Source organism: Cyprinus carpio, chromosome B23 (genome assembly GCF_018340385.1).
Source record: "Cyprinus carpio isolate SPL01 chromosome B23, ASM1834038v1, whole genome shotgun sequence".
Lineage (NCBI taxonomy): Eukaryota > Metazoa > Chordata > Actinopteri > Cypriniformes > Cyprinidae > Cyprinus > Cyprinus carpio.
This window is the reverse complement of record NC_056619.1, coordinates 15082535-15096529: the sequence shown is the minus strand read 5'-3', so window position 1 is coordinate 15096529 and position 13995 is coordinate 15082535. Positions and strand designations below refer to the sequence as shown.

Below are 13995 nucleotides of genomic sequence, written 5' to 3'. Positions count from 1 at the left end.
TTTTGAGGTTGATTAGCTGATTGGCATGTCACCATATTCTAATTTGTTGAGATAGTGAATTGGTGGGTTTTTGTTAAACGTGAGCAAAAATCATCACAATTAAAAGAACCAAAGACTTAAACTACTTCAGTCTGTGTGCATTGAATTTATTTAATACACGAGTTTCACAATTTGAGTTGAATTACTGAAATATAAATGAACTTTTCCACAACATTCTAATTTATTGAGATGCACCTTTACATTTTTGTTGTATTTTTAATACTTGTTTTATTAACGCAATAAGGAACGTTCAAGACAGAGGTTTTTTTTTTTTCCAAAACAAAAGGTGCGTTCCAAATCGCGCACTTTTGCACTATTCTATGACGTTTTGTAGTATAAATAGTGCGAGTAGTACATTCACACTGAAAATTCCTTCAGTTCTTTCAGCACTTTCAATACCCGGATAATGCACATAAATAACCGAAAAACAAACGAAGTGTGGAATGTTGGACACTTCATTTACATAAATAATTCATAATCTACATGGTCGAGTAAAGTATAAATAATTCATAATCTACATGGTCGAGTACATTAGTGCATCAGTACGTAGTGTATAAGTGCATAGTGTATAGTGCGTAATTTGGACACTAAAGATGTGAAAGTACGTGCTAGACGAATGACGTAGAATTCAACCGACACCAGTTGTAGTACTTACGTAGCGACTTGCTAGCAGCTTGTTTTCTTAAAACAGACAGCTTTTTCAAAAATAAAGTTTGAGCTATGACTGCTTATAATTTACGTTGTTGAACAAAACTTGAAAGTCTCCTTGAGAAATGTTAACCACAGAGTTTATGGCGGAAAACCACAATAGCATCTCGAAACACATGGCGAATACAGGGCTGGCCTACAAATTTACGTCATCACTAAACAACTCGTGGCCTGTGAACACAAGCGCGAGTCGGGAGCGCGCGTCAGCTGACATCCGCAGAGAGAGCACAGCCAGACATGGATCAACTCAAAGTCAAAGACAGGATCCTCGAAAACATCTCTCTCTCTGTCAAGAAGGTAAGAAACCTCTATAAATGCAGCGAGGGTATGCATCAGCCTTCTCTAGTTCATAATTTCAAGGATAGTTTGAGGTTTTTGCGGTTTACGCTATCAAAATAGTTGGGCCTCCCCCCTCCTGCTGTGTTTTGAAAACAAACGCCTTGACATCTTAAGAAATAAGATCCAGCGTTTCCTTATAAGTCAGGATTTAATAAATACCAGGTTATACAGACAACTGTCAGTGCACTATAGTGAGTTATTCTAGGTTATATTGTGTACTTATAGCGTGTTAATACCTGTTTATTAGTAAAATAACATGAAAAAGAAAACTCATTTTAGGCATGAGTCAAGTAAACACCGTGCACACATCATGCGCCTGTAAACGACTCTTGTTATTAAATGAGATCCTATAAATAGGGCAAACAGAGCTTACTACTTATTTTATGGAGCCATCCCAGGACATCTGTCTTTGTATGGTCTTTTTGTTTTGGAGTGACTTACTGAATCTTTGCTGTTTACAACATCAGAAATCTTGTTCTTTCTTTTTTTCTTCATCCTTCATCCTCCTATCTCTAATCTTAATACTAAAAACTAGCACACCCCACACCCAATTTTTAATTACATTCTCACTTTTTTTTGGACTTATTCAGATTTTAGCTAATCAGGTGCTGGGCATTAGTACGTCCTCATGGTTTTGTGATGGACTTGCACACCAAAAAGCTCTGCTTTCATCAGTGAACCACAGAACTCTGAAAATGCATTTCTCATCAGAGGTTGCTCGTCTAGAATGAAAAGGATTGCTTGGAATGTCGAGGCTGTGTGCACATCAGAAGTTTACCAGATAGGACGTACATTTATCGTTCACATCCAAGTGATTGCTTTTTAACATTTTTCAACATTTAATCCGCAGTTGCAGAGTTACTTTGCCGCCTGTGAGGATGAGACGCCGGCCATCAGGAATCATGACCGGGTTCTTCAGCGGCTGTGTGAACATCTGGATCATGCTTTGCTTTATGGGTCAGACAAACTGCACCAAAGCCTTTCAAATCTGAAACTCTTTTTAAGTAGACATTTGTAGGCTTACTGATCTTCTCATTTCTCTACGTCTTGAAGGCTGCAGGACATCTCATCGGGTTACTGGGTACTCGTATTACACTTCACACGACGAGAGGCCGTCCGACAGATTGATGAGCTTCAGCACATAGCTACCAATCTTGGCAGAAGTAAGATCAAACCTTTGCCATCTATGATGACTTGTTGATGTGCTTTATAATTGTTGAAAAGTGCAGTACCATTCAGAAGTTTAGAGACAGTAAGATATTCAAATAAATATTTATAATGTAACAAACATTTCAATTTCAAATAAGTGCTGTATTTTTTTTTACTTTCCATTTATCAAATAATCTTGAAAAGGTTGTATCACAGATTCAGCAAAAATATTAAGCAGCACAACTGTTTTCAGTATTTATAATAAGAATTGTTTCTTATGCAGCAAATAGGTATTTTAGAATGATTTCTGAAGGATCATGTGACACTTAAGACTGGAGTAATGATGCTGATGAAATTTAGCTTTGTCATCACAGGAATAAATTATATTTTAAAATTAAAATAGATTATTAAAAGAGAAAACATGTCTTTTAAATTGTAATAGTATTTCATAATGTGGCTGTTTGTTTTCTGTTTTTAATCAAATGGTGAGCATAAGAGACTTCTTTCAAAAACATTAAAACATCTTACTGACCTCAAACTTTTGAAATGTAAATATGAAGTATTAGATGAAGATATATTCAGATGCTGAATATTGTGGCACTGTGTGGACTTCATGTAGTTAACTACCTAATGTTGTTCCACAGGTCGTGCCTGGCTCTACTTGGCACTCAGTGAAAGTTCTTTAGAAAGCTACCTCCGACTTTTTCAGGAGAATCAAGGACTGCTCCAGAAATACTATTACAAGTGAGTGACTTTGAAATAATAGATATTGTTGTTCTTCTGTGGTTTCAGACCACAGAAAATAGCTTTCTTACAGCAGTCATCTGATTTTTGTGATGTGTGAAAGCGGCTTCCTCCTTTACAGAAATGCACTGGTTTGCAGTCATGACCATCTCACTCTGTTTCTTACGCTTGTCTCTGGCCTGGAGTTCATTCGCTTCGACCTCGAATTGGTATGACTCTTCATTGATTTCTCCTGTCTAGAATTGTATGTCCTAGACCTGATGTGTCTCATACAGGACACATCACTTTTACGCAGCTTAGTGCCAAACAACTGACTTCAACAAGCTGTTTGAAAGATGAGAAAGCGTATCATTAAGCTGCTCTGACTGGTCAAAAAGATTTTTTAGTCAATCTTGCCTTCAGTAGTTGTTTTTAAATAGCCCTGCTATGTGACAAATTAATTAAGAAATATTAACAAATAGGTATGAATATCCCATGTTGTCTCTCAGTGTAAGGCATTTATAATTATGTTTGTATAATAATGGCGTATTGACTATAAAAAATATACAAAAACTTTACAAAAGGCGTATTGAGTATACCAAATATACACATACTGTACCAAAGATATTTATATCATCTAGTCATTTAAAATATAAAAATACTGCTCTTCCATTACTACATTTTATACTATTCTATATCTTCCTTAACTGAAGATTTCAATATTTCCTCAGCCTAATCCTTAATTTTTTAATTTATGACAGGATGTGCCATATCTGGATGTTGCTCCTTACATGCCAGAATACTACAAACCCCACAATCTGTTGGATTTTGAGGAGAGGTTGCCAAGCTCTGATAGCTTGTCTCTGCACTCTTTTACATCCCTCACCTCCACTAACCTTGAGTGGGACGACAGCGCTATTGCCCCATCCAGTGAAGGTGAGCTGCTTGGCTTTAGTTCACCGTTTTTTTCCCTCCATTTCTCTGTCTATTACTATTCCAGGTTCTGGTTCTTATTTTCACACTGTTATATATTTCACTAATATTATTACACTTAGTCAAAATAAAACATTTAAACACATAAAATCAAGTTTGTTTATCTAAAAGAATATCACAAATCATGTTCACACATCAATGCATTGTTTTCATTTCATTAAATGACACATTTCACTGCTCATTATGTCACAATGGCTCTTTTGGTTGTCAGTATGTATTAGTTCCACATATGCCAAGTTTCACATTCACTTTATATCTCTTTAAGTTTTCTGTTCTTCTTTCATTCACTTCATCATTCTTTCCTGCCTATTGATGATCTTATTTCTCCTTTTTTAGATTATGATTTTGGTGACATCTTCCCTGTGTTGCAGTCATTGCCAAGTGCAGACTGGGAAGGTGGGACATGGTTATTTCCCCCTCTCCCCAATCTAACATTCGCATCCCCAACCAATCCATTGGTACAGACCTACTAACCTGCATCGCATGGCCATTACACTCAGTGTATGTTTGTTTTTTCATGTACAGAAGCTGTTATAGGCAGTGTGCTTGTGATGAGTTCATAGATGGGTTACAGGTGAATATGGTCTGTATTAAACTAAACAGAACCAAACCCTCTGCTAATGCAGGGTTTGCATGGGATGATACTAAAACATACACAGTGCCTGATGAAGCTGGAACTTTCTGTTTGTTGTCTGATTGTGTTTCCTGCAGTGGTGTGGCAGCTGGTTTGCATGTTTGTTGCTTTCAAAGCTTTACATTCGGTGGCAAATATTCCTAACTTAATATTTCTGAAATGATGACTTATAATCAAATAGGAGTCTTTAAAATATAGACATATTTTTGCTTGAATGATATAAAAGTATTCTTTGTAGGGCTGACAAAAGTCATGTGATAACTTTATAGATTCATTCAATGCATTTAATTCAGAAATGACACTTGCAGTATTTAATGAAGCAATTATTATGCAAAATTGTTCAATTACTTTCTAAAAAACAGCCAGAATAGTCAGAACCATTGCACAAGCACATGCTTCTGTCTTCAAAACGGCATTATTGTAACTAACACTTTTATTCAGCAAGAATTTTTTTATTTTCCATAAAAATGTTAAGCAAACAGTTGTCCTACAGGGTTTTAGCATTCAATTGATTAATAGTGACAAAGATATTCATAATGTTACAAATGTTAAGCAAACAGTTGTCCTACAGGGTTTTATAATGCATTTTTCCATAAAAATGTTAAGCAAACAGTTGTCCTACAGGGTTTTATAATGCATTTATATAAAATTGCATCTCAGGTTTGTGGCAAAAATAGAAATAGTTTTTCCTTTCCGGATATGCATTACTAAACTAAATGCATGGAAACTGATGTTCAAATATTGAGGCATAAGGCAAATTTGGGGGAAATTGAGATTGCCCTGTTTGTGATTATTTGCCATTTTAGATGCATAAAAGAATGAGATGGAAGTTGCTAGCAAGCTTAGTGTGTGTTTCAAAATGGCTTATGTTTGTTGAATGTCTCTGTGCATTTATCATGATTCAGTATCTGCCTAATACTTCTACAATGAGCTCTTAATACTTGCATGTCTAAGGAGTTTTCCTTTCTTGCTCTCATTTTCTGACAGAGGGAGACTTGACAGATCTAGTCAGTGGGCCCCGCTCCTCAGGATCAGACCCTCAGACTGTTGTCAGTGACTGTGTTGTAGTGAGGGCCTCTGCAGGCACCATCAGAACCACATCTCTGTCACGAAGCCCTACATTTCGACACAATCCCTTCAATGAGGACTCGGACACTAACACTTCAGCTGACGTCACCCCAGTGCACATGGCTAGCCGGCATGCTTCCACAACAGGAGAGGATGCTGAGATCACCAACACTGAGCTGGAAGTCATTAGGTGTGTCTTGAGCATTAGATCTAATGCGGTAGGATTGTAGTAGCATGTCAATCACACATTATTAGTTAAAATAAAGTGTATAACTTTTTTCATTACAATTCATCATTACAATTCATTATTTCAACTTCTCAAGACAACTTATAAAAGGCCGTAAACAACTGCATTAAAAAAAAAAAAACAAAAAAAAAAAAACTATGTATGTAGCTCAACCACTGGTGTGAGCTTGTCTAAACCAATTAAATCTGTAATAAATCTTGGAAAAAAAACATGTTAGCATTACCATTTAGCTTTATGGCAGTTACTCAGATACAGCATCCTGGAAGAAGTCCAGTTTATGGTTTAAGAGCCCTACAAAAGAAACAACCTGGCTTTAACAAACCAAACTAAGCTAGCTTTATTTACATTTAATAAAGTATATTTACAGTTTTGTAGTTTGCTCAAATAAATGTATTTAATCAGAATGGCCATCAATAAAAAAGATTTTTGCAATGCTATTTGGTTATCTCTAATGGCAATGAAATGGCCCACTCGACCTTCCAGCTTGTTCTTGTTTATTATATTACAATGACATAATGCTAAATAGTTGTAACATTTGATAGATTAATTTATTTTTCTGTTTGGTTTGTGCTATAGAATGGCAAGGCGCAGGAGGCCTGGTAAGAAACGACGGGGAAGAGGGTCGACAGACTCTGTGAGCAGCGAACAGAATGTCATCTCTCCGGACACGGCTGACACTGAGGAGTGCCTTCAGATTGTAGTTAAGAGAGACATTGTAGTCAATAACATTAATATGGACAGTCTGGGTCCTCTGGATGGGCCAAATGGTCCTGGCTCAGAGTCTGCGAGGAATGGGAGACCAGAAGGAGAGGAAGAAGACCCGGAGGCAGGGCTGAGGCTCCCTGAAATGACGGACACTTCTATGGACAGTGTGGGTGAACCTCTGCGTGACGTCATGGATAGACTGAATGGTCCTCTGGATGCGGAGCACTGGCAGCGGAGTGAAGGTGAGGAGGGAGAGGATGGAACTTGCACTAGTCACGAGGGACCCCCCCATCAGCGGCCCTTTCGAGAGGACTCAGGCGGTGAACCTCCAGACCCAAGTCGTAGCTTCCTGCAGGCCCCCCTGCCACCTGCAGACTTCTACTGCTTTACCTCCCAGAGTCCAGACCCTGCTGCCTCGTGTGGTGGGCACAATGACTCTGTTGGGAATAGCGAGTCGCAGGATGTTCCTGTTGGCGATGAAGATGAGGGAGAAGCAGAGACAACAGCTACAGGGCAGGATCCCTCCATCCCCGTAGGGACGTCAGCTGAGGAGGAGGATAAAGACCACGCAGTACAGTGCTCCCATGCTGCAGAGTTTAAGTGAGATTGTAAACTGATTGTAATCAGTGACGAATTCTAGCTCTATTGACACAGTATGATTTATTATGAGGTTAAGGTATTCATTTTTGTTTGTTGTACAGGGTGGATAACAATCACCTTCTGCTGCTCATGATTCACGTTTTTAGGGAGAACGAAGAACAGCTCTTTAAGGTGAAACTCTGATTGATTTAACATCACTGAATGGATAACTTTGTATTTACATTGTGTCCATGCTGCAGCATACTAGTGCAAGATACCCAAACCCCTATTTACTCATTGTACTAATTTATAGTACCATTTTTATGACCCAATCACTCAAACCACATTCAGAGCTGATCAGAAGTGACCACATTGCTGATGTATTCCTAACAACACTGAAAGTCCACCTACTGCACCAAAACAAATGTTGTGCTTTTTTTTTTTTGAGCTACTGTATTTTTAATGGAAGTCAGATGAAAAAAATCAAAAGCGGTCACATACTATTTTTCAAAAGTACGGGGAAAATTTTTTATATATCTTTTTGAAAGTGTCTTATGGTCACCAAGGAACAGGAACAGTAAAAACAGTAATATTGTGAAATGCGTGTTATTACAATTACATTTTTTTTTTATTTTAATATATTTTAAAATGTAATTTATTCCCATGATGCAAAAATACACAAATCCTAGTAAAAGCTTCAAAAATTACCTAAATACAAATATGATGTTATTATGTTATTGCTGTTTTTATGTGCAATGTGAATAACACAGATATTCTAGTGAAATGTAAACCTGTAAACTAGTGCTATCCTATTGATTGTTTTGCATTTGTACATTTTATTTCAGATGGTGAGAATGAGCACAGGACACATGGAAGGAGATTTGCAGCCTCTGTATCTGCTGTTGACGGACTGTTACATTTACCTCTTGCGAAAAGGTCAGCAAACCTTCAGTGGAAGAGCAGGCCATTGTTTATATGTCAGGAAAAGTGCTTTTGCATTTGTTGTTGTGTCCCATTGATTTTCAGGGGCAGCGGAGAAGCCTTATAGTGTTGAGGAGGCGGTATCTTATAACGAGCTGGACTACATCTCTGTGAGTAAACAACCTGAATCCTAATCGATCAGTTTGACATGCTGCAGAGAGATTAGAGCCCTTGATTGTGCCTTAGGTTGGACTTCACCAGCAGACTATCACTCTGGTTTGCACTAACAGAAGACGACAGTTCCTTTTGGACACAGCCGACTCATCTCTGACTGTGTAAGTTTTTTTAATTAAAGCGTATCCCCATGAGGTTGATTAGTATGCATGTCTTTGAAGAGGATCTGTTCATGTTCTCTCCTCAGCTGGTTTCTGACTGTGCTGAAGGCTGCTTTGGAAAATGGCTGTAGGGAGCCTCCCTACCCCTCTGTTCTCACTGACGCCACCATGGAGAAATTGGCTCTTTCTAAGTTTGTATGCCAAGAGACTCACTGTGAGGTAAATGGGGGAGATCTATCACCATAAATAATTTATGAGAGTCTGGCAGACAATGGCTCACTTTGATAATCTTGGTTCTTCATGCTGACTCTTTCTGAAATGCATTTACAATTAAACCATTTATAATGATCATACAGTTTAGACCAGTGGATCTCAACCAGGCCTCTTCCAAGGGAGATGAAGAATGACTTAAAATGATTACAATTAATAGAGTATTATTAATAAAATTGATATTAATTTTATTATTAAGACATGAAAATAATTATAAAAGTATAATTACAATTTAAAAATTGTAAATATTTATTCCCCCCCCTCAGTAACTACCCCGCCCCCCCCCAAAAAAGTAGGCGCAGTGCTTATGGAATTAAAAAACATGCAGCTTTGTTATAACTATAGCACATTTTTTGGACTGATATGATTTTAAAGTAGGCGCAGTGCTTATGGAATTATTCTTATACAATATATTAACCCTTTGATGCATGAATTATGAATGAATTATCTAAAGATTTTAAGATAAACTTCACTTTTAATGTCTCAAAAAACCCTCAAAACCTCTGTTTCTGTTCAACCAACGTATCTTTGAAAGAAAGACATTTCAAAAGTACTTGGTGCATCAGATAGTCAATTAAATACAAATGTTGAGACTTACATATTCTTTACATTTAGTCATTTTGCAGACACTTATCCAAAACGATACAAGTGCTGTGACACTCGGTTAGTCTAACACAGTACACGTAGCAAGGTTTTTTTTTTTATAAATAAAAAGAAAACAAGTAGATGGATTAGAAAAAAACAAAAAACTCTAAAAAAAATAAACCAAGCTTAAATAAAAAAAAACCAATTTGACATAAAACAAAACTTTCCTGTATAAAGCAAATCTGTCCTGCTGACCTTGTGCTCACTGTGTTTGTGTAGTTATCCGAGTTGAGCATCCGCCTGTATTCTCTGGTTCACTGGGAGGACCCGATGGATGCAGCGGTGCCTTCACCAACAGCTCTGCCCGGCTCCAGAGAATCCAGTAGCACTAAAGAGGGGGCACTGTTGTACCGTGCTGGGAGCACTTATTTGGGGAAGGAAGTGTGGAAAAGCTGTTACTTGGTTCTCAGGTACAAAAGGGTTTGGTGTTTTAAACTATTCGACAGAGCATCAGCAAGCTATTCATGTGTCCTGAATCTAAATCACCTGTTCACCTGGCAGCAACGGCATCCTGTATCAGTATGCAGAGAGAACAGATGTTACACCTTTGATGTCTGTTACCATGGGGTAAGCTGTTGTTCCAGTTCTTAGGTTTCACCTTTATAAACTTATAAATGTGCTTTTCAATATAAAAGATGCCCACTTGTAAACATTTACTATATATTTGAATGTGATTGCGTTAATGTTATAGGGGAGGGCACTGTGGAGGCTGTAGGCGTTCAAACAGCTCAGAGAAGCCTCATGCTTTTCAAGTGATTCTGACAGAACGTCCTCCATTCGAGCTCAGTGCAGAAAACGAACTGGAAATGGCCGACTGGATGCAGCTGCTCTGCCAGTCTGTTTCTAAAGGGGTGAGCTGCAATTTTACACATTAGCATTTTTTTGCAAGTTCTTACAAAGCATTTTTAGACAAGAGCTCTGCAATTTTTGGGAAGTGTGATTAAATGCACACTTTCACACTTTCCATTCAAATCTGCTTTCTTTTTTTTTCTGAGCTGGTGGTGTTTGAGAAAAATGTGGGAGTTTGCATTTTAAATCCTTTTAAGAGTCACCACATGACAATGTGTTTTTGTTCCTCATCAGCTCCAGACATGCCAGCATTTGCATTTTATGGCTGAAATACTAGCTCAGACTTCCAGCAACTAGCATTTACTCTTCTAAATTGTAAAGTGGGGCAAAATATTTGAGCAGTATTTGTCTATTGTGTTCCAGCCTATAGTGGATGCAGTAGATGCTTTCTTAGTACAGCCAGTCCGGAATTAACCAGAATGTTTCCCAGATGTTGAGCACTATTGTGTATTTTTGTTTCTCAGATCATTCCACAGGGAGTAGCTCCTGCACCCTGTATTCCGTGTTGCCTTGTACTCACAGACAGGAAGTTGCTCACATGTCACCAGGATTGCCAGACCAGTTTTTTCCGTTCTCTAGGAGCAGCTGATCTAAACGATGTCACAGCTGTTTGCCTGGAAGATGATAAAGAATACTGTGTCATTGTAAGAGTTCATTCAGATTGCTGTGCATCAGATGTATCTGGAAACAGATTTTTGCTGTGTAAAGTTTTTTTTTTTTATTTATTTTTTTTATTTTTTTAAACAAGTGCACTAATCACCCTTTATTTCTGCAGGAATTTGCAGAAGATCGTGCTCAGTTTCTTCCATCCTGGGTTTTGTATTTTAGCGGATGTGAGGAGCGGGATCGGCTGCTAGCAGAATTGAGTCAAGCTTGGGCTGCTGTTTACCAGGCAAGAAAACTTTTTTTTTTTCATTGCCAGAAAATGTCTTTTTTTTTTTTTTTTTTTTTTTTTTTTTTTTTTTTATGACATCTGTAGATTAGTATTTAGCATAGGAGGCTCATCATCCTTATGTTTTCTGTACTTAAGTTCCACTCTAATTTTAATGTTTATTTGATGATTTCAAAGGAGTGAGACGCTTTTGTTGAACTGTATTCCCATAACCGATTTCTAATAAAACTTCTCATAAAACCAAGAAATTCAAGATCCTGGCGTTTCTTACTGTGAAGTGACTAAAAGAGTTTAGTGTTATTAAAAAAAATAAAAAATAAATAAAAATAAGATTAAAATTTTTTTTCATCAAAGATGTACTAAACTGATCAAATATTTTGTTACAAAAGAGTTTTATTTCAAATAAAATTTAATTAATATTTTTGCAAACATTAATGTTTTTACTGTATTCTTGATCAAATAATTGCAACCTTGGTGAGCATAAGAAACTTCTTACCGACGTTCTTATTAATATTATTTATTTATTTAATTGATCTACAGCATGAATTTCTTCATATGTGTGTCCAGGTAAGCTTACCTCGTAAGCCGGTGTCAGACCCGCCGGTGCAGAAGAGATGTAGGGAAGCGCTGGAGCTGATGAAGAGTGCATGGCAGAGGAGCGACAGCCTACACAGAGGTCGATCAGAGAGAGAACCGTGGTGCTGACGACCTGTCCATCACTACAGTGAGCCCAGGATTAAACAAGACAGCATGGGGGAGTCAGCTCACCAGCGAACCTACGGTGTTCGTAGGTACAAGCAGACTCTGTGAGCTCTCCAACCCAGAGACGATATTGAATAACACGGACTCATATTATTTTTATCTACCGGTAATGAGGCCTGACTTTGTTACACTTGCCTTGCACAAATATTTAAGGAGTTACAATTAAGGCTTTGGCTTTTACAAGTGGAGGTCTGCAGCAGGATATCAAAAAGACAGAGATCTAGGAGTTCTCTTGCATTACATGCGATCAGACTATATAGAGTGTAAATACATAGTAATAACTCAAAACCTTCCCTCCTTGTATAAAGTCTGTGGACAGATACTGTACATGCTTGTACTATATAAAGAGGTACAAACTGCTTTGTGAGCACTTGCGAAAGAGAATTCTAGTTATGTTTACACCATTGGTATTAGCTGGATGCTTTAAGTTAACTATTTGAAAGTGGTTTTCATCACAACATCTCAGAAAAAACAAAAAAAAAAAAAAAAAAAAAAAAAAGAGGAATTGGACCAGGCTTAATTTACACATCTAATATCAGTCAGCACTGCTAACAGTGATGGTACGGTACCAGCATGTAATCGCTGTTGTTATATTAGACTGGAGTCATTTGTTTGGATCAGATGGCATTGAGATAATGTAATAGGGTCATACAATTCAAAATATCATTAGTTGAAGATATTAGGATTAAGATATTAAGAAGTGAAGGAGTTTATTACAGCAGAATTGCACAAGGTTCAGAATTGCACATTTTTAACTTTATTTTTAACTTTTGTTAAAAGATAGGTCTTTTTTTTTTTTTTTTTTTGCATTAAAATGATTTTCAATCATGCATAAGTGTGATGCATAAACTTTTTCGATTTTGAAAAAAGCTTTTTTTTCTCTTTTTTTTGTGATTGAATGCAGTCAATCAGGCATTCGTCTAATGTCAAACTCTTCAAAAGGTGTTATCAGCTGTGTTTTAGCTTAAAGATCAAATCCATTCCCAGTTCCTCACTCAGTGGTATAATATACCATTTCCCGTGAAACACTGTAAAGTTGTTTTAAGAATGTAGAGTGGTTTTAAAGAATGCAGACTTGAGTAATGTGGATCTGTGACAGACTGTGATAAATGGAAGCAGAATCTCAGGTATGTTGAAGTTTGTTTCAGTCAACAGTGATTTTAAATAATACATTGCTGGACAATGATGGAATACAGTTGTTCATTGACAATTGAAATTTGGTTTTATGTTTTTTTTTAATGGAGTGACCTGCAGTAGTCAATTATGTTGTTCTAACACTCTAATGTCTCAGATACACTAAATGCTGCATGTACACTTTGAAAGATGTCATAACATGATAACAAATATAAATAAAAATGACTTTTTTTTAAATGGTGAAAAAGTATGAATAATTACCTAATATTTGCATTTGTGATGACATTGACATTAAAAGGGGTAAAAACTTCATTAACTGTGAATCTATTTAAAACTGAATATTGAATAGTAGAACAATAAGTTTAGAGAAATAAGGATAAATACTAAAATAATACAAACAATCCCAACACTGGCATTTAAATAGACAATTTAACAGGGATTTTAAAGGGATAGTTCACCACAAAATGAACATTTTCATAATTTACTCACCCTAATGTTGTTCCAAACCTGTACCAGACCAAAAACTGATCAAATGAGTGCTTAAGATTTAAGTCCTCTTGTAGCTTCTTGTATAGTATGTTTTTCCACAAGCAGAAACATTTTATCAAGTCCTATAGGCTAAACAACCTAAATAGGCTAGTTCACAATATGAAGGTATCCAATTGTTTTTTTGTTTCACAGTGGTTTTTTCCTCAGCCTTTTTCTAAGGAAACCCTTAAATATGTAGTGCTACATTCCTTGCATGTGCAGAAACATTTAGAGAGACGTGCAGAACCAGTGATAATGGGAAAACATTAAAAAAATTGTTTTGATATAAAAATCATTCTGTATAATTTGGGCCCACATTTCCAATTATGTTCTTGCTTTCCTCATATATAGTGGTGAATTTCTGCATTTAGGTGGCATTGCTGCTTTTCCAGTAACCCTTGCTTCTGTACTCTGTACTCAAAGAACAGAAGGTGCTCAAACCCTCCTCCCTCTCACTTGAACTGCCCAACCCCTT

At 36.9% G+C, this 13995-nt stretch overlaps 1 protein-coding gene across 2 annotated transcripts; it reads left to right on the top strand.

The window, feature by feature from the left end:
* Positions 1-817: 817 nt before the first annotated feature.
* Positions 818-12218, top strand: plekhm2 (pleckstrin homology domain containing, family M (with RUN domain) member 2). 2 transcript variants are annotated; one of them, XM_042750169.1, is made up of 20 exons: positions 818-1044; positions 1937-2043; positions 2140-2249; positions 2880-2979; positions 3101-3188; positions 3720-3894; positions 4288-4347; positions 5573-5843; positions 6477-7205; positions 7307-7376; positions 8030-8120; positions 8211-8275; positions 8352-8440; positions 8527-8659; positions 9575-9765; positions 9857-9922; positions 10047-10206; positions 10669-10848; positions 10980-11096; positions 11664-12218. In XM_042750169.1, the coding sequence occupies exons 1-20, from the start codon at positions 985-987 to the stop codon at positions 11799-11801; spliced, it is 3000 nt and encodes a 999-aa protein (XP_042606103.1). In that variant the 5' UTR covers positions 818-984; the 3' UTR covers positions 11802-12218. The 2 variants fall into 2 exon arrangements, with proteins under 2 accessions (XP_042606103.1, XP_042606104.1); XM_042750170.1 differs by lacking the exon at positions 4288-4347 and having other exon boundaries at positions 819-1044.
* The last annotated feature ends 1777 nt before the right edge of the window (positions 12219-13995 follow it).

What these genes read in the sequence shown, in the direction of transcription:
- plekhm2 (XM_042750169.1), top strand. Translation starts at nt 985, where the DNA reads ATGGATCAACTCAAAGTCAAAGACAGGATCCTCGAAAACATCTCTCTC. An exon ending in AGCTACCAATCTTGGCAGAA is followed by an intron (nt 2,250 to 2,879) that starts GTAAGATCAAAC and finishes GTTGTTCCACAG; the next exon opens with GTCGTGCCTGGCTCTACTTG. An exon ending in CTTGGGCTGCTGTTTACCAG is followed by an intron (nt 11,097 to 11,663) that starts GCAAGAAAACTT and finishes ATGTGTGTCCAG; the next exon opens with GTAAGCTTACCTCGTAAGCC.